Source organism: Triticum dicoccoides, chromosome 3A (genome assembly GCF_002162155.2).
Source record: "Triticum dicoccoides isolate Atlit2015 ecotype Zavitan chromosome 3A, WEW_v2.0, whole genome shotgun sequence".
Lineage (NCBI taxonomy): Eukaryota > Viridiplantae > Streptophyta > Magnoliopsida > Poales > Poaceae > Triticum > Triticum dicoccoides.
The window spans coordinates 53,460,596-53,480,930 of NC_041384.1; the positions used below are offsets into that span (position 1 = coordinate 53,460,596).

General features: G+C 45.0%; 1 protein-coding gene across 1 annotated transcript; it reads right to left on the reverse strand.

Annotated features, from left to right (window-relative positions):
* Positions 1-13,748: 13,748 nt before the first annotated feature.
* Positions 13,749-18,524, reverse strand: LOC119267047 (histone-lysine N-methyltransferase EHMT2-like). The gene is made up of 6 exons (XM_037548348.1): positions 17,518-18,524; positions 16,211-16,327; positions 15,601-15,735; positions 15,286-15,498; positions 14,327-14,767; positions 13,749-14,230 (listed from the first exon to the last, which is right to left on the reverse strand). Exons 1-6 carry the CDS (start codon positions 18,505-18,507, stop codon positions 14,192-14,194), a joined length of 1,935 nt encoding a protein of 644 aa, XP_037404245.1. The 5' UTR covers positions 18,508-18,524; the 3' UTR covers positions 13,749-14,191.
* Between the last annotated feature and the right edge of the window lie 1,811 nt (positions 18,525-20,335).

Genomic DNA, 20,335 nt, shown 5'->3' on the forward strand with positions numbered 1-20,335 from the left:
GGGGGCGCCGCCCCCCTCCTTGTCCAATTCGGACTTGGGGGGAGGGGCGCGTGGCAGCCCCTAGGCCTCCTCTCCTCTTCCACCACTAGGCCCATTAAGGCCCATTAGGTTACCGGGGGGTTCCAGTAGCCTCTCGGTACTCCGGTAAAATGCCGATTTCACCCGAAACACTTCCGATGTCCAAACATAGGCTTCCAGTATATCAATCTTTATGTCTCGACCATTTCGAGACTCCTCGTCATGTCCGTGATCACATCCAGGACTCCGAACAAACTTCGGTACATCAAAATATATAAACTCATATTGAAACTGTCATCGTAACGTTAAGCGTGCGGACCCTACGGGTTCGATAACAATGTAGACATGACCGAGACACGTCTCCGGTCAATAACCAATAGCGGAACCTGGATGCTCATATTGGCTCCTACATATTCTACGAAGATCTTTATCGGTCAGACCGCATAACAACATACGTTGTTCCCTTTGTCATCGGTATGTTACTTGCCCGAGATTCGATCGTCGGTATCTTAATACCTAGTTCAATCTCGTCACCGGCAAGTCTCTTTACTCGTTCCGTAATACATCATCTCACAACTAACTCATTAGTTGTAATGCTTGCAAGGCTTATGTGATGTGCATTATCGAGAGGGCCCAGAGATACCTCTCCGACAATCGGAGTGACAAATCCTAATCTCGAAATACGCCAACCCAACATGTATCTTTGGAGACACCTGTAGAGCTCCTTTATAATCACCCAGTTACGTTGTGACGTTTGGTAGCACACAAAGTGTTCCTCCGGCAAACGGGAGTTGCATAATCTCATAGTCATAGGAACATGTATAAGTCATGAAGAAAGCAATAGCAACATACTAAACGATCGGGTACTAAGCTAATGGAATGGGTCATGTCAATCACATCATTCTCCTAATGATGTGATCCCGTTAATCAAATGACAACACATGTCTATGGTTAGGAAACATAACCATATTTGATTAACGAGCTAGTCAAGTAGAGGCATACTAGTGACGTTTAGTTTGTCTATGTATTCACACAAGTATTATGTTTCCAGATAATACAATTCTAGTATGAATAATAAACATTTATCATGATATAAGGAAATAAATAATAACTTTATTATTGCCTCTAGGGCATATTTCCTTCAGTCTCCCACTTGCACTAGAGTCAATAATCTAGATTTACATAGTAATGATTCTAACACCCATGGAGCTTTGGTGTTGATCATGTTTTGCTCGTGGAAGAGGCTTAGTCAACGGGTCTGCTACATTCAGATCCGTATGTATCTTGCAAATCTCTATGTCTCCCACCTAGACTAGATCTCGGATGGAATTGAAGCGTCTCTTGATGTGCTTGGTTCTCTTGTGAAATCTGGATTCCTTTGCCAAGGCAATTGCACTAGTATTGTCACAAAAGATTTTCATTGGACCCGATGCACTAGGTGTTGGGGAACGTAGTAATTTCAAAAAAATTCCTACGCACACGCGAGATCATGGTGATGCATAGCAACGAGAGGGAAGAGTGTGATCTACGTACCCTTATAGATCGACAACGGAAGCGTTTGGTTGATGTAGTCGTACGTCTCCACGGCCCGACCGATCAAGCACCGAAACTACGGCACCTCCGAGTTCTAGCACACGTTCAGCTCGATGACGATCCCCGGACTCCGATCCAGCAAAGTGTCTGGGAAGAGTTCCGTCAGCACGACGGCGTGGTGACGATCTTGATGTACTACTGTCGCAGGGCTTCGCCTAAGCACCGCTACAATATTATCGAGGACTATGGTGGAAGGGGGCACCGCACACGGCTAAGAATATGATCACGTGGATCAACTTGTGTGTCTATGGGGTGCCCCCTGCCCCCGTATATAAAGGAGCAAGGGGGAGGCCGGCCGGCCCTTGTGGGGGCGCCAAGGAGGAGTAGGATTCCTACTCCTAGTTGGAGTAGGTTTCCACCTTTCCTAGTCCAACTAGGAGAAGGGGGGAAAGGGGGACGAGGGGGAGGAAGGGAGAGAGGGGCCGCGCCCCAAACCCCTTGTCCAGATCGGACTGGGCTTGGGAGGGGCGCGTGCCACCTCCTGGTCCTTCCCACTAAGGCCCATTAAGGCCTATTGCTTCTTCCTCGTATTCCCGTAACTCCCCGGTACCTCTGAAAATACCCGAACCACTCGGAACCTTTCCGATGTCCGAATATAGTCGTCCAATATATCGATCTTTACATCTCGACCATTTTGAGACTCCTCGTCATGTACCGATCTCATCCGGGACTCCGAACTCCTTCGGTACATCAAAACTCATAAACTCATAATATAACTATCATCGAAACCTTAAGCGTGCGGACCCTATGGGTTCGAGAACAATGTAGACATGACCGAGACACGTCTCCGGTCAATAACCAATAGCGGAACCTGGATGCTCATATTGGCTCCTACATATTCTATGAAGATCTTTATCGGTCAGACCGCATAACAACATACGTTGTTCCCTTTGTCATCGGTATGTTACTTGCCCGAGATTTGATCGTCGGTATCCAATACCTAGTTCAATCTCGTTACCGGCAAGTCTCTTTACTCGTTTCGTAATACATCATCCCGCAACTAACTCATTAGTTGCAATGCTTGCAAGGCTTAAGTGATGTGCATTACCAAGAGGGCCCAGAGATACCTCTCCGACATTCGGAGTGAGAAATCCTAATCTCGAAATACGCCAACCCAACATGTACCTTTGGAGACACCTGTAGAGCTCCTTTATAATCACCCAGTTACGTTGTGACGTTTGGTAGCACACAAAGTGTTCCTCCGGCAAACGGGAGTTGCATAATCTCATAGTCATAGGAACATGTATAAGTCATGAAGAAAGCAATAGCAACATACTAAACGATCGGGTGCTAAGCTAATGGAATGGGTCATGTCAATCAGATCATTCACCTAATGATGTGATCCCGTTAATCAAATAACAACTCCTTGTCCATGGTTAGGAAACATAACCATCTTTGATTAACGAGCTAGTCAAGTAGAGGCATACTAGTGACACTCTGTTTGTCTATGTATTCATACATGTATTATGTTTCCGGTTAATACAATTCTAGCATGAATAATAAACATTTATCATGAAATAAGGAAATAAATAATAACTTTATTATTGCCTCTAGGGCATATTTCCTTCACTAGGTATGACACCTAGATCGGATATGAACTCCTTCATCCAGACTCCTTCGTTTGCTACTTCCGAAGTAGCTATGTACTCCGCTTTACATGTAGATCCCGCCACAACTCTTTGTTTAGAACTGCACCAACTGACAGCTCCATCGTTTAATGTAAACACGTATCCGGTTTGCGATTTAGAATCGTCCGGATCAGTGTCAAAGCTTGCATCAACGTAACCATTTACGATGAGCTCTTTGTCACCTCCATATACGAGAAACATATCCTTAGTCCTTTTCAGGTATTTCAGGATGTTCTTGACCGCTGTCCAGTGATCCACTCCTTGATTACTTTGGTACCTCCCTGCTAGACTTATAGCAAGACATACATCAGGTCTGGTACACAACATTGCATACATGATAGAGCCTATGGCTGAAGTATAGGGAACATCTTTCATTTTCTCTTTATCTTCTGCAGTGGTCGGGCATTGAGTCTTACTCAATTTCACACCTTGTAACACAGGCAAGAATCCTTTCTTTGCTTGATCCATTTCGAACTTTTTCAAAATTTTGTCAAGGTATGTGCTTTGTGAAAGTCCAATTAAGCGTCTTGATCTATCTCTATAGATCTTAATGCCCAATATGTAAGCAGCTTCACCGAGGTCTTTCATTGAAAAACTCTTATTCACGTATCCCTTTATGCTATCCAGAAATTCGATATCATTTCCGATTAGTAATATTTCATCTATATATAATATCAGAAATGCTACAGAGCTCCCACTCACCTTTTTGTAAATACAGACTTCTCCAAAAGTCTGTACAAAACCAAATGCTTTGATCACACTATCAAAGCGTTTGTTCCAACTCCGAGAGGCTTGCACCAGTCCATAAATGGATCGCTGGAGTTTGCACACTTTGTTAGCTCCCTTTGGATCGACAAAACCTTCCGGCTGCATCATATACAACTCTTCTTCCAGAAATCCATTTAGGAATGCAGTTTTGGCATCCATCTGCCAAATTTCATAATTATAAAATGCTGCAATTGCTAACATGATTCGGACAGACTTAAGCATCGCTACGGGTGATAAGGTCTCATCGTAGTCAATCCCTTGAACTTGTCGAAAACCTTTTGGGACAAGTCGAGCTTTGTAGACAGTAACATTACCGTCAGCGCCAGTCTTCTTCTTGAAGATCCATTTATTCTCAATTGCTTGCCGATCTTTGGGCAAGTCAACCAAAGTCCACATTTTGTTCTCATACATGGATCCCATCTCAGATTTCATGGCCTCAAGCCATTTTGCGGAATCTAGGCTCACCATCGCTTCTCAATAGTTCGTAGGTTCATCATGATCTAGTAGCATGACTTCCAGAACAGGATTACCGTACCACTCTGGTGCCGATCTTACTCTGGTTGATCTACGAGGTTAAGTAGTATCTTGTTCTGAAGTTTCATGATCATCATCATTAGCTTCCTCACTAATTGGTGTAGGTGTCACAGAAACCGGTTTCTGTGATGTACTACTTTCCAATAAGGGAGCAGGTATTGTTACCTCATCAAGTTCTACTTTCCTCCCACTCACTTCTTTCAAGAGAAACTCCTTCTCTAGAAAGTTTCCGAATTTAGCAACAAAAGTCTTGCCTTCGGATCTGCGATAGAAGGTGTATCCAATAGTTTCCTTTGGATATCCTATGAAGACACATTTCTTCGATTTGGGTTCGAGCTTATCAGGTTGAAGCTTTTTCACATAAGCATCGCATCCCCAAACTTTCAGAAACGACAACTTTGGTTTCTTGCCAAACCATAGTTCATAAGGCGTCATCTCAAAGGATTTTGATGGTGCCCTATTTAACGTGAATGCGTCCGTCTCCAAAGCATAACCCCAAAACGATAGCGGTAAATCAGTAAGAGACATCATAGATCGCACCATATCTAGTAAAGTACGATTACGACATTCAGACACACCATTACGCTGTGGTGTTCCGGGTGGCGTGAGTTGCGAAACTATTCCGCATTGTTTCAAATGTACACCAAACTCGTAACTCAAATATTCTCCTCCACGATCAGATCGTAGGAATTTTGTTTTCTTGTTATGATGATTTTCAACTTCACTCTGAAATTCTTTGAACTTTTCAAATGTTTCAGACTTATGTTTCATTAAGTAGATATACCCATATCTGCTTAAATCATCTGTGAAGGTGAGAAAATAATGATATCCGCCACGAGCCTCAACATTCATCGGACCACATACATCTGTATGTATGATTTCTAACAAATTTGTTGCTCTCTCCATAGTACTGGAGAACGGTGTTTTGGTCATCTTGCCCATAAGACACGGTTCGCAAGTACCAAGTGATTCATAATCAAGTGGTTCCAAAAGTCCATCAGTATGGAGTTTCTTCATGCGCTTTACACCGATATGACCTAAACGGCAGTGCCACAAATAAGTTGCACTATCATTATCAACTCTGCATCTTTTGGTTTCAACATTATGAATATGTGTGTCAGTACTATCGAGATTTAATAAGAATAGACCACTCTTCAAGGGTGCATGACCATAAAAGATATTACTCATATAAATAGAACAACCATTATTCTCTGATTTAAATGAATAACCGTCTTGCATCAAACAAGATCCAGATATAAGTTCATGCTCAACGCTGGCACCAAATAACAATTATTTAGGTCTAATATTAATCCCGAAGGTAGATGTAGAGGTAGCGTGCCGACTGCGATCACATCGACTTTGGAACCATTTCCCACGCGCATCGTCACCTCGTCCTTAGCCAATCTTCGCTTAATCTGTAGTCCCTGTTTTGAGTTGCAAATATTAGCAACAGAACCAGTATCAAATACCCAGGTGCTACTGCGAGCATTAGTAAGATACACATCAATAACATGTATATCATATATACCTTTGTTCACCTTGCCATCCTTCTTATCCGCCAAATACTTAGGGCAGTTCCGCTTCCAGTGACCAGTCTGCTTGCAGTAGAAGCACTCATTTTCAGGCTTAGGTCCAGATTTGGGTTTCTTTTCCTGAGCAGCAACTTGCTTGCTGTTCTTTTTTGAAGTTCCCCTTCTTCTTCCCTTTGTCTTTTTTCTTGAAACTAGTGGTCTTGTTGACCATCAACACTTGATGCTCCTTCTTGATTTCTACCTCCGCGGCTTTCAGCATTGTGAAGAGCTCGGGAATTGTGTTATTCATCCCTTGCATATTATAGTTCATCACGAAGCTGTTGTAGCTAGGTGGAAGTGATTGGAGAATTCTGTCAATGACGCAATCATCTGGAAGATTAACTCCCAATTGAATCAAGTGATTATTATACCCAGACATTTTGAGTATATGCTCACTGACAGAATTGTTCTCCTCCATCTTGCAGCTATAGAACTTATTGGAGACTTCATATCTCTCAATCCGGGCATTTTCTTAAAATATTAACTTCAACTCCTGGAACATCGCATATGCTCCATGACGTTCAAAACGTCGTTGAAGTTCCGATTCTAAGCCGTAAAGCATGGCACACTGAACTATCGAGTAGTCATCAGCTTTGCTCTGCCAGATGTTCATAACATCTGGTGTTGCTCCAGCAGCAGGCCTGGCACCCAGTGGTGCTTCCAGGACGTAATTCTTCTGTGCAGCAATGAGGATAATCCTCAAGTTACGGACCCAGTCCGTGTAATTGCTACCATCATCTTTCAACTTTGATTTCTCAAGGAACGCATTAAAATTCAACGGAACAACAGCACGGGCCATCTATCTACAATCAAACATAAACAAGCAAGATACTATCAGGTACTAAGTTCATGATAAATTTAAGTTCAATTAATCATATTATTAAAGAACTCCCACTTAGATAGACATCCCTCTAATCCTCTAAGTGATCACGTGATCCAAATCAACTAAACCATGTTCGATCATCACATGAGATGGAGTAGTTTCATTGGTGAACATCACTATGTTGATCATATCTACTATATGAATCATGCTCGACCTTTCGGTCTCCGTGTTCCGAGGCCATATCTGTATATGCTTGGCTCGTCAAGTATAACCTGAGTATTCTGCGTGTGCAACTGTTTTGCACCCGTTGTATTTGAACGTAGAGCCTATCACACCCGATCATCACGTGGTGTCTCAGCACGAAGAACTTTCGCAACGGTGCATACTCAGGGAGAACACTTCTTGATAATTAGTGAGAGATCATCTTAAAATGCTACCGTCAATCAAAGCAAGATAAGATGCATAAAAGATAAACATCACATGCAATCAATATAAGTGATATGATATGGCCATCATCATCTTGTGCTTGTGATCTCCATCTTCGAAGCACCGTCATGATCACCATAGTCACCGGTGCGACACCTTGATCACCATCGTAGCATCGTTGTCGTCTCGCCAAACTTATGCTTCCACGACTATCGCTACCGTTTAGTGATAAAGTAAAGCATTACAGCGCAATTGCATTGCATACAATAAAGCGACAACCATATGGCTCCAGCCAGTTGCCGATAACTCGGTTACAAAACATGATCATCTCATACAATAAAATTTAGCATCATGTCTTGACCATATCACATCACAACATGCCCTGCAAAAACAAGTTAGACGTCCTCTACTTTGTTGTTGTAAGTTTTACGTGGCTGCTACGGGCTTAAGCAAGAACCAATCTTACCTACGCATCAAAACCACAACGATAGTTTGTCAAGTTGATGCTGTTTTAACCTTCGCAAGGACCGGGCGTAGCCACACTTGGTTCAACTAAAGTTGGAGAAACTGACACCCGCCAGTCACCTGTGTGCAAAGCACGTCGGTAGAACCAGTCTCGCGTAAGCGTACGCGTAATGTCGGTCCGGGCCGCTTCATCCAACAATACCGCCGAACAAAAGTATGACATGCTGGTAAGCAGTATGACTTATATCGCCCACAACTCACTTGTGTCCTACTCGTGCATATAACATCAACACATAAAACCTAGGCTCTGATACCACTATTGGGGAACGTAGTAATTTCAAAAAAATTCCTACGCAGACGCAAAATCATGGTGATGCATAGCAATGAGAGGGGAGAGTGTTGTCTATGTACCCTCGTAGACTGGAACCGAAAGCGTTATGACAACGCGGTTGATGTAGTCGTACGTCTTCACGGCTCGACCGATCAAGCACCGAAACTACGGCACCTCCGAGTTCTAGCACACGTTCAGCTCGATGACGATCTCCGGACTCCGATCCAGCAAAGTATCGGGAAAGAGTTCCGTCAGCACGACGGCGTGGTGACGATCTTGATGTTCTACTGTCGCAGAGCTTCGCCTAAGCACCACTACAATATTATCGAGGACTATGGTGGAAGGGGGCACCGCACACGGCTAAGAAAACGATCACGAGGATCAACTTGTGTGTCTAGAGGTGCCCCCCTGCCCCCGTATATAAAGGAGCAAGGGGGGGGTGCGGCTGGCCCTAGGAGGAGGTGAGCAGGAGGAGTCCTACTCCTACCGGGAGTAGGACTCCCCCCTTTCCCTAGTTGGATTAGGACTTGGGGGGAAGGAGCAGAGGGAAGAAAGGAAAGGGGGGGCGCCGCCCCCCTCCTTGTCCAATTTGGACTTGGGGGGAGGGGCGCGCGGCAGCCCCTAGGCCTCCTCTCCTCTTCCTCCACTAGGCCCATTAAGGCCCATTAGGTTACCGGGGGGTTCCGGTAGCCTCCCGGTACTCCGCTAAAATGCCGATTTCACCCGGAACACTTACGATGTCCAAACATAGGCTTCCAATATATCAATCTTTATGTCTCGACCATTTCGAGACTCCTCGTCATGTCCGTGATCACATCCGGGACTCCGAACAAACTTTGGTACATCAAAATATATAAACTCATATTGAAACTGTCATCGTAACGTTAAGCGTGCGGACCCTACGGGTTCGATAACAATGTAGACATGACCGAGACACGTATCCGGTCAATAACCAATAGCGGAACCTAGATGCTCATATTGGCTCCTACATATTCTACGAAAATCTTTATCGGTCAGACCGCATAACAACATACATTGTTTCCTTTGTCATCGGTATGTTACTTGCCCGAGATTCGATCGTCGGTATCTTAATACCTAGTTCAGTCTCGTTACCGGCAAGTCTCTTTACTCGTTCCGTAATACATCATCTCACAACTAACTCATTAGTTGTAATGCTTGCAAGGCTTATGTGATGTGCATTACCGAGAGGGCCCAGAGATACCTCTTCGACAATCGAAGTGACAAATCCTAATCTCGAAATACGCCAACCCAACATGTACCTTTGGAGACACCTATAGAGCTCCTTTATAATCACCCAGTTATGTTGTGACGTTTGGTAGCACACAAAGTGTTACTCCGGCAAACGGAAGTTGCATAATCTCATAGTCATAGGAACATGTATAAGTCATGAAGAAAGCAATAGCAACATACTAAACGATCGGGTGCTAAGCTAATGGAATGGGTCATGTTAATCACATCATTCTCCTAATGATGTGATCCCGTTAATCAAATGACAACACATGTCTATGGTTAGGAAACATAACCATCTTTGATTAACGAGCTAGTCAAGTAGAGGCATACTAGTGACGTTTAGTTTGTCTATGTATTCACACAAGTATTATGTTTCCAGATAATACAATTCTAGCATGAATAATAAACATTTATCATGATATAAGGAAAAAAATAATAACTTTATTATTGCCTCTAGGGCATATTTCCTTCAGCCGTCGCGTCTGCCGTCAGGCCGCCGCTATCGCTCTTCTTCGGTCGCCGCCGCCGCCCGTCCACCCCCCTTCGTCTTCGTCCAGCACCAGCCCGTCGCCAGCGTCACCGCCATCTTCCCCGACCACTTCGTCTACTTCGACCACTGTTGATGACATCGGCCCCCATACCAATTGGCGCCACAACCGTCGTCGAATCTTCTTCTATGTTGGCCCTCCGACTCCTCGACATGGCATACAACTCATGCAGGTCCCTCGTCTACGCATGCCTAGTGCTGGCAACACCGATGCGTGCCTTCATCAACGACGTGTCCCCAGGCCTGGCAAGCCTAGTCGGCGCTTCGTCAACTTCGGCTTTGTCCATCTACGCATGCTCGGTGCTGGCAACACCGATGCATGTCTTCATCCACGATGTGTCCCCGGGCTTGGCACACCCGGCGTGACGCGTCGTCAACAATGTTTTCTTCCCGGCGCACCACTACTTCGACACCACTGCGCCCATGACTAACTCGGCGCCTCTTTGCGTCCACGGCTCCACGACGACTTTCTCGACACCGGCTACCCCGACTCGACATCGACCACGGCGTTCTTCGCACGGGTACCTCGACCACGGCTACACCACCCTCCGCTCTCGGCTACCTCGACAAACGGCACAAAGGGCTACCGTCTTGCTTGAGCAACCTCGTCGCACTCTAGTCACGACTACCGCGATGCATCGACCATTACAACTGTGTGTGGGGGGGGGAGGGGGTCCATCGGCTTACCTTGGGATTCTTCTCCAGTTTCACCGTCTGCGTCGCTACCGTTGTGACTGCGGAGGGATGTTGAGTATAATGATTATTAGGAAGTATAGAATAGACTAGGATTTGATCCTGTCTTGTCTTGTACAGTTGTACTCCAAGTTGGTCTTTGCACTCCTATATATATGCCCACGAGGCTCAAACAATACAATCAACTATTCCAGCAATCTCTCTGTCTCCCTTCTAACAATAGGCTTTGCCAGTTATATGTTTCTAGGATTACTTCTACGTATGTGCTAATGGCAGCACGATCACCTTCACTAAGCATCCAAGAGGGCTTGCTTGCAAGGCTCGGAATACAAGCAAGCCATGCATCACGCATTGCATGCGCCCTGAGGTTGATCATCAACGTCCATTGTGAGGATATACGCCACGGCAGGGAAGCCAAGCGAGAGGAGCACGGAGATGGCACAGTTGAAGAAGAGACGGAGGTGGTTCTTGTCCCTGCTCCGTGGAACCATGAATGCCAAAATGAAGACTATAAATAGTACACACGCCGTGTTGCCGAACGCCTGCACAAAGGAGGAAAAAGGAACTTGTGAGGCTCCCTCAAAAAAGCAACGAAAAACACTTCGATGGGGGACATATATATCATCCAGGGTGCAGAATAAGTTATTCTTCATCTAAGGTAATCTTACGATCATTTCATAATTAAATTATTTTTGGAATTCAAATAATTACATTTTTGTTGATTCACTACGTAAAATTTGGCATAAGAAAATAAAAATATAGGTCATAAGACAAGAAAATTTACAGTTTATGTGTATTTTGCACTATATTTTTACGTTTATAATTTTACATAACATAAAATATTTTTTACGGTGATTATATATTTTCTTACGGTCCCTTTTTGCGTCGAAAATAAGACAAAACTTACGGAACATAAAATTACGGTGCATTGATGGTAAAATAGAAGGGGGTGAAGAATAACTATTGCTCACCTAGGGCAAAGTTTCAGATCGCGGGCGAAAACAGCGCGATCGCGGCGCTATCGCGTGCTGGAGCCCTTCCCGCGAGGCAATCCCGTAGAAAACGCGATCTGCCGCTAACCGCGCGATCGCGCGCGAAACGGCGCTATTTAACTTCGTTGTCGCTGCAAAATCGCTGGCATGGGTCGAAAGAGTGAAACACAAGGGCCCAAAGGCCCAAAACAGACCAGAAACGGCCCAAATTTCGCGATAGTATATAACACCTCCTCCAGAAAACCTAGATCGTGTCCCCCCATTCCCTTCTCTCCCTCCCACTAAAAAGTTTGCGGCGGCTGCGCTGTTCTTCCCATCAGCGCCGACTGCTGCTTCGTTGGAAGCCAGATTCGGTTGTGGGGGAGGTGGAAAGACGACCGGCGACGAAGGGCCTCTGGGCGACGCCGCCTCTACGACCACGATGACATCTCAGTCTCACTCTCAAACGGTTCCAGCAGCCGGGGCAAGCACATCGCGAGGTACAGGATTCCTCTGATTCCTTAGCTCATTTGTAGAATATTCAGACTTGTTTGTTGATTCAGATTGTAGGCTCTGGGATTCAGACTTGTTTGTTGATTCAGATTGTAGGCTCTGGGATTCAGAATGAATGGATCACTGGTGTGGTACCAGGTGGTGATGAAGAACAAGTTGAAGTTGAATTGCTACAGATCTCAGATCTCTTCTATACTTGTTATGTTTAAATTTATATTGAGAATCCTCTGTTTTCTACTGAAAATACCCTGTTTTAAGAGAAAAACACGCACATGTATTAGTATAGATTTGTGATATACATACATAAGTATTGTAGCCGCAAAATGGGTTAGCGGCCGCTATAGCCGGCGATAGCGGCTGTAGCGTTGGCATAGAGCCAGCCGCTAAATGCCTTAGCCCGCGATCTGAAACTTTGATCTAGGATGACGAATAACACGACCCTTATTATTTATAACTTAACATACGCACATACCCTGATTGTGCGGACCCACGGAGGGTTAGTTCTCTTGGGTTTTGGCACGAGGCGTGGCGCCACGGCCGGCAGCCGTCCTTCCTCCAGCAAGCTGCAGCGCACATCGTACGCCGGCGCCGGCATGGGCAGGAGGGAGGGAGGGTCGAGGTCGATCCGTCGAAAAACTTTGTATCTCGATCGATCGCTTCGCCGAGGAGCAGATTAACTTGAACGGGTAATCAGGGGTTGGGAATTACAAACGAATATAGTACTACTTTATATATAGGAGTACTTATTACTACTTTATATATAGGAGTACTTATTACGAAAAGGACTCCGATCCGGTCCGGTCAGGTACCGCGTACGTGCTACAAGTGGAGTTCCTGCAGCGTTCTATTCTACAGTAAGTAGTACGTACACATCAAGCAGACAAGCACTTCACCGGAAGATGGCTAGTTGACGGGAAGGTCTGAGACTCTGAGCGGTTATGGTTGTGTTTGGATTATAACCAAAGTGTACCGTACCGAAATTTTTGGTTATGAACAACAGAAGATTGGCCCTCCCTTTTTTTTAGGCCGACATTGGCCTTTGTTATTAGGAATAAAGACCGAGGGTATGTCAGGTATTAGTCGGTATGTCAGGTATTAGTCTAATTTTACCACGTGACACATGGGGTAAGCAATCCAAACTATTTAAAAAATAAAATGTATTAGTCTAGTCTTGCCGTATCAAATACACTACAATACAGAGTAGTTTACTTTATTTTTCTATATACTACTCCCTTCGTTTTTATTTAGTCTGCATATTAGGTTTGACTGAAGTCAAACTTTGTAAAGTTTGACCAAGTTTATGGAAAAAAATATGAACATTTACCGTAACAAATCTATATGACATGAAAGTACATTCAATAATGAATCTAATGGTATTGATTTGTTATTGTATATGTTAATATTTTTGTTTATAAACTTGGTTAAAATTTACAAAGCTTGACTTTGACCAAAGCTAATACGCGGACTAAATAAAAACAGAGGGAGTACCAATGTTGGCCACTCCATTGGCAAACAAAACCTTAACAAAAGAAAATCCAATAAACAACCTTTTGGCACAAATTAAACATACCTAAGTCCAGCTCCCAACAATATGAAATCACGGAGGATACAGGGGATTAAAATGCAAAACCAATTTCACGCAACATATGGTGGAAATCATACTCCCAACATCACAGTGAGTGGCCGAGATCCAAAACAACACACCAACGACCTCTCATCACGCATTCCAACACTGCACAGAAACCCTTCTACTCTTTCCAAAAAAACATTCTATTCTATTCCATTCTATTCTATTCTACGAGTATCAACACTTCAACAGCATAAGCACCGCATATACAAAGGCCCAAAAAGACCTGGAGCGCTTGTGTCAGCAACTCGGCATATCCGTATTCCTGTACCAGCCAAACAGCAGCAAAGGCAAAAATCTACATTGATCATCACAGCGACCAGCGAGCATCTCAATACCGTAGACGAGACAAACACTTCTTGCTTTCCCGTCTCAGGGCTCGGAAAAAGAAAGCTGACATGGCCAGGATTACACCAGACTGTTGTCAACATTCTAAGGCAACATGTCCCTGTCACCACCTGTACAACACCCCTGCATCAAAATTGAGATTGTTACCTCAACCCAAGAGATAAACAAAAAACTGAAATAGAGAAGGGATTAAAGATGAAGGTTGGGATTATATCATACTCTTATCCAGGAACATAGGTGTCCAAATGCCACTAGAGCCGCAATCACAATGAAGCTAGCAGTTGTCCACCAGTCAGCATCACCATCACCATCACCATCACCATCACTGTCGGTGATTCCAAATGACGACACAGATGAGGTTGGTGGAGTGCCGGCGACATTTAGTGTGAGGATGTAGATGGCATAGAGGACCAGCAGTGAGAAGGAAAGAGAGATGAATCGCCCTACATGCCGACTGCAATTTTTTTCAAACCTGGAGGTACCAAACATTCCGATGGGCAAGCCCACGCTGCCCATCCCCCAAACGGCAGCAAACGCAGCCAATATCCAACGATCATAGCCACTAGGCAACCAGGGTCGAATCAAAAATACAATGCCCAGCGCAGTACCTAGATCAAAAATATAACCAATCTGCCTCTTGTTCCAGATATGGTCGTCGTCCTGAGAAGGTGTATAGAATATCAGTATGTCTACTCCATGAATACAATCCAGTTTGTCAAGATAAGTCCCTAGCCTTAGGGAAGACTAGATTCAATCATTTTCAAAACCCCGAAGAAGTCAAACTGTTAGTTGAAAGTAGTGGTTCTGTCACTTGCATTTAAGTTTCGAAAAGAGTCAAAGAGTGGATTTCTGCAAATCAGTGCAAGTGATTCAGTACTTCAGTGTCAGTTATTAAGGAAAGAACCCTCAATTCGAAGCAAATTATCTAGTACCTGAATTCGAGAACAGGTAAATGGAATCGGATAAAACTAGCACTCCCTCCGATCCATATTAATTGTCGCTGATTCAGCGACAGTTAATATGGATCGGAGGGGCTACCTGTTTTACTAGCACAAGCAATAGTAAGCCATTGTAATGTTGGGAACATCCATAATTAGTTTCTTCCTATTATTTTTGCTTCATCCTTTTGCAGATAACATGGTGTCAAGCTTATACAAGACATATTCAAGATCTCTTACCTGTGACCTGATCATTGCACTCCTGTTATCTTGCCCAGCTTCTTGTGTAGTCCTGTTACCTTGCTCATCTTCTTGTGTAGTCACCTCTTTCTCTTGAATGTCCTGAGTAAACACCTTTTCAAAGCTCAGGCTTACAATGGAGACACCATCAATGGCAATTCCAAAGTTCTGTGCCTGATCTGTCAGTATCTTTCTAATCTCCCATCTCACGCGCTGAAATTAAAGGGGAAAGGAGCAAACAATGAGCACCCACAAGTAATATATTCTGCCAAATATATACAAGCATGCCTACACAATGCATAGGGCGAATCATACCTCTTGCTGTGTTAGAAGCTGACTGGCATTGTATTTAGCAACTACAGCTTTCAGTATTTCATGAATGGTTGAATATAACCTCCTCTCATCCAAGTTCTCGCTCGATCTTGTAAAAACGCGGAGGCCAATTTTCACCTGCCAGATAGGGTAAATTTATCGAAGGTATGAGAAAAAACTCATGTATTCTATAATGTAGTCTGGCAGCAAAATAATCTAGGAACACAAAAGCAGATAGCATGAACTAATCCACACGGTAAATGTAAATAAATTGACGTATGGAAAATGAAATTTCTATGGAAAAAACTAAAACCAAATAAAAAATAACCCTTGTATAGAAGAATATATTATGATAAAACTAAACAGAACTGTCGGTCTAGTAATTTTTGATTTATTGCAGATGAGAATACATTTTCAGAACCAAAGAAAGTGTCGTCAGGTTATTGGTTTTCTGCGTCCTACTTATCTAGAGGTCGGGTGTGTACTCACTGTGTTTTGTATCCCCTTGATACTACATTATGAGTTAATAACATACGCCCTTTATGGGAAACAAAAGGAGCTCCAAATTCCAAAACATAGAAAAATGAAAGCAAAGGTTAAGAGAAATAATTACCATCTCAGGATCTTTGCTTTCAGAAGTGATCTGACCAAGGCTGGGAAAAGAACATATGCCATAAGTCTTTGGACTTTCAGACCTTAGAAGCATCAAGCAAGACTCAAAATGATATACCTGGATAAATGCACTGTATGTTAGCTATATATTTGGTCAACTATGCCGATGAATGCGAACTACTCGACAGAAAAAATATTGCTACTAAGAGTTTATGATTGTTCCTCTGTTTTGCTACTTGCCAGTTCCCTGTTTATTTTTTATATATCAGCTAATCACTGCATGTGTGAAGATTGGTGTGCCACCTGATTGCATTTGTCCTTTTACTCCAGTTAGCAAACACAGAGGAATTCAGCCAGTTTTCACCTAAGGGAAGAAGAGGATTGAGAATTTTCCTTCTTGATGGTGGCAATCAACAATTGTAATGACTCATATACGCAAAGCATGGTTGCATTTCATCCTCCCTTCATAAGATCACCAATAAGTTGGGTCTGTATGGTTCATTTATAATTAGGAAAGGAAACTACGTATACAATCCAAGCAATGTAAATGTTGATATAGTTTACCCACCCCTCTTTTCCTTCTAAGACAGAACAAAATCAGAAGCAAATCCTTACCACACTATAATGTGGCGAATTTAAACTTTCTTTACACAAAACAATATTTAGACACTTCAGTATTCAAAATGGAAGACACGGCTAATTGAGCACCTACTGTATAAAAATAATAATGTTCAATATATGACGGCTTCAACAATGACACAAAACTCACCACGATTAAATATGCAAAACAGAATATAAAAGAAATCAGTATTTCTGCCCTCAACCAGGTTTAGGGCAATTACGAGAGAGAAAACGCCAGTGTGAGAGACCTAAAAGTGATGTTTGATTGTACAGGTGGAAACTGGTGCATGTTTTTACCGTGCACAAGGTGATATAATTCACAAGTTCAAGAAATGTATCACTCCAATAGTTTAACATGAATTTCACCAGAGTGGGTGCAAGGTAATAAGTATAAAGAGCAAAGGTCAGACACAATTGATCGGTCAATAACAGTTCTCTATGTAGTATGTACCCTGTCACTTCCTACAGAATGCTGTGTTGCCATACCACTAGAAAATGTCAAACTGCAAACCACAGCTCACAAACAATCGAACAATTTAAACCAGCATTATGTGCATCCTTGATCTAGCAATGCTAACAGAATTCACAAAACATAATCTAAAGAGCATGCGATATACCACGTCCCAACCAAGACTCCATATATTAATACTACGATTGAAACTGAAACATTGGCAGAATATTACACACCTTGCCCTTGAGCGTGGAAGTCCTCGTAGTCATTGCTGTAATCTCAGGTATTATAGGATTGGGTGTGTCCAATGGAGTGGGCATTAATTTTGGCTGTTGCTTCAGCGCTGACGATGCATCATCCCTGGCTGGCTCTGCATTCCAAGGAAAGAATCCAGACCCAAGAAAGGCATGATTATGTTCTCCTTCCCACTGCTCCCGCTCATTATCCTCATTCCCATCCTCCTTCTCCTTCCCCTTCCCCTTCCCCTTCTCCTCCCCCTTCTTCTCTTTAGCTTTAAGTCTGGACGTCTCGGACCTCAAGCCATCTTCCATCCTCTGCACCGCCGCCATTCTGTCTGTCCAGTCTGCATCTACATCACCCACCCATTTGCTCGGTGTTGCATGATCTTGCGGGACAGTGTAATGCGTCCGCCTCAAGAGTGTCTCCCGCTCATCAAGAGTTGAGGGCGGAGCAGCGGCGGCGGCGGCGACAGCACCGGTACCACCCGGAGCGGATGAGAGCTGCTTCTCCGAGTCAGAGAGCGCGGGCGTCTCGACGGGGTCTTCCATCGCCTTCTCCACTTCCCCTCCCTCCTCATGCGCGCCCGCCGCAGGCTTGCAGTGGCCGGTCGCCACCAGCTCTACAAGGGAGACGCGAACCCTGGGAGAGGTGTTGCAGGAAGCTGATGCTGGGGGTGGCGAGGCCGTGGGGGGGCTTCCGCGGCCGCCGCAGTGAACCCGTGGAGACGCGGGGCAGGAGACCGGTGCTGGGGATGGCGAGGCGACGGGGGGGCTTCCGCCGCGGCGTGGAGACGAGGGCGGGGTAGCAGCGGCCTCATCGCCGGTGCCGATGCCACCCGGAGCGGACGGGCGCTTGGAGGCGGGGTGCGGAGACGAGGGTGGGGGAGCCGCGCCCGCGCCCGCGCCCTTGGAAGCGGAGGTCGTGCCGCCGGGGCTCGGCGGTGGCGAGGTGGTCGGCGTCGCCGCGCCGTCCCGCCGCGGAGGCATTTCGTCGAACAGGCGGCGTGCGGCGGGGACGCGCTCCGCCACGCCGCGGGACGCCCTGCCCACAGCCGCAGCGGCTCTCTTGCTTCCCCGTGGACTGGTCATCACGCCATCACGATCACGTTGATTTGGCTGGGCCACGATGCCCTGTGCAGGGAATGAGTGTGGCCACCTGTGTGGCATGTTTGCTCGCCTATAGGAAGCTGCCACGTGGTAATACAGATTGTTGGAGCTGTTCCGTACTAGCACTGGAATGGTTTTCTCGCCTATAGGAATCTACCGGCTAAAGCACCTTCCGTGCGTTGCACAGGGCAATTCTTATCGCTACGGAAGAACACACCGGCGTTCTAGTAATGGAATATACATTTCTTTCACTAAAGCCCTATTCGGATCCACTCCGCTCCACGGCTGCGACTTCCGGAGCGGAGGGAGCGGCAGTGTAATTCTACGTAGTGGCTCGCAACCAGCTCCTAGCACGGAGCGGAGTTTTGAAACTGGTGAGATACCGGACACGCCTTAAGATAGGGATAATCATTGTTCATTTGGAGACCATATATGAGCCCATAGTTCAAACGAGATGACCATTTGGTTTTCTGTAACATGTCTCACATCTCTCTTTGATTGCAAAATTTTCATTTTTTTGTTGATAGCTTAGCAAGCTGACCGCTTGATGTCTCTCACATCTCTCTAGTGAACAGACTTTGAGTTCCTTCCTCACCGGTGAGGTGTTTTCTTCATAATCTTTGTTCTGTAAGAATATAATACAGCAATGTTTTTTCACAGCCTTTCCTCTACGACAGCTTGCGGAATTGAATGTGTAGTTTCTAAATATTGGGTAGGATGCTAATTCAGTCTTTAAGATGTAAACTATGAGAGAAATTTTTGTTTAAGCAAGAGAAATCTTAACATAAAAAATTATGGATGTCAAAATTAAATGTAGTGTGATTTAAAACCCTCTTAGTATGCACTAATGCATGTTGCATGCTAGAGGTGGATGGCGACCGAGAAGCCCACTCCGCAGAGTGATCTAGACGTCTGTTTTTCTCGCAAAGTGGAGGCAACCCAAGGGGCTTGGTAGGCATCCGGACCGCTGCCACACACACGCCTGCCACTCCGGGCGCACCCAAAAAAACTCCCACCTAAAAGAACCTTTCCTCGTGAAGCGGTTGCTACGCATTCATGCCGGTTAGCGTGGCTTCAAAGTGGACGTGACTCCATGACATTGATATCGGTCGGACCGACGCAACCTGACAAGCGGACGGAGCCGCTTCAATGCTGACACGGCGATCGAGAAGCCCACCAGTCGTTGCACCGCATTGAAGCCGAATTTCCATGGCTCCCCGTCCTCTTTGCTGCGGGGACGTCCACACCACCGTCTCTACCATGCCCAAGTTTCGGCTCTCGGCGCAGGTAGGGAGCTCGCCAAGATCGATGAGTAGTCACTAAGCGACACCCCCATCACGGCCAGGCACTGCGGGCCTCCGCACGGCGTAGGAGGAAATGGGGCGGCTCCTCCCAAGCGTGAGGCGATGGCCTTGCACCGCTGGAAGGACTACTATGACAGCAGCAGGAACGAGGTCACCGTCAACTACAAGTTAGTCTAGTTATTCTTTAGTTTTTAGTTAAATGGACGAAATGTTGTCCGTTCTAAGTAAATTATGTCTGAATTTCTATGAATTTTGTTGTGTTTGATGAAATTTGATCGGTTTGTTCAAACTTTGTTTTGAAATGGAAAGGGAACTTTAGGATGGTCGGCTACTGCATCATTGTCCGCGGACCAATCAGGCCTGGTCATGGACAAATAGGTCCATTTTGAGAACTGGAGCCTGGA

Coding starts and splice junctions, on each gene's coding strand:
- LOC119267047 (XM_037548348.1), bottom strand. CDS start 18,507: ATGCCTCCGCGGCGGGACGGCGCGGCGACGCCGACCACCTCGCCACCG. Junction 16,328..17,517: donor CTTCCACGCTCAAGGGCAAG/GTGTGTAATATT, acceptor GCATTTATCCAG/GTATATCATTTTGAGTCTTG. Junction 14,768..15,285: donor GTGCAATGATCAGGTCACAG/GTAAGAGATCTT, acceptor ACACCTTCTCAG/GACGACGACCATATCTGGAA.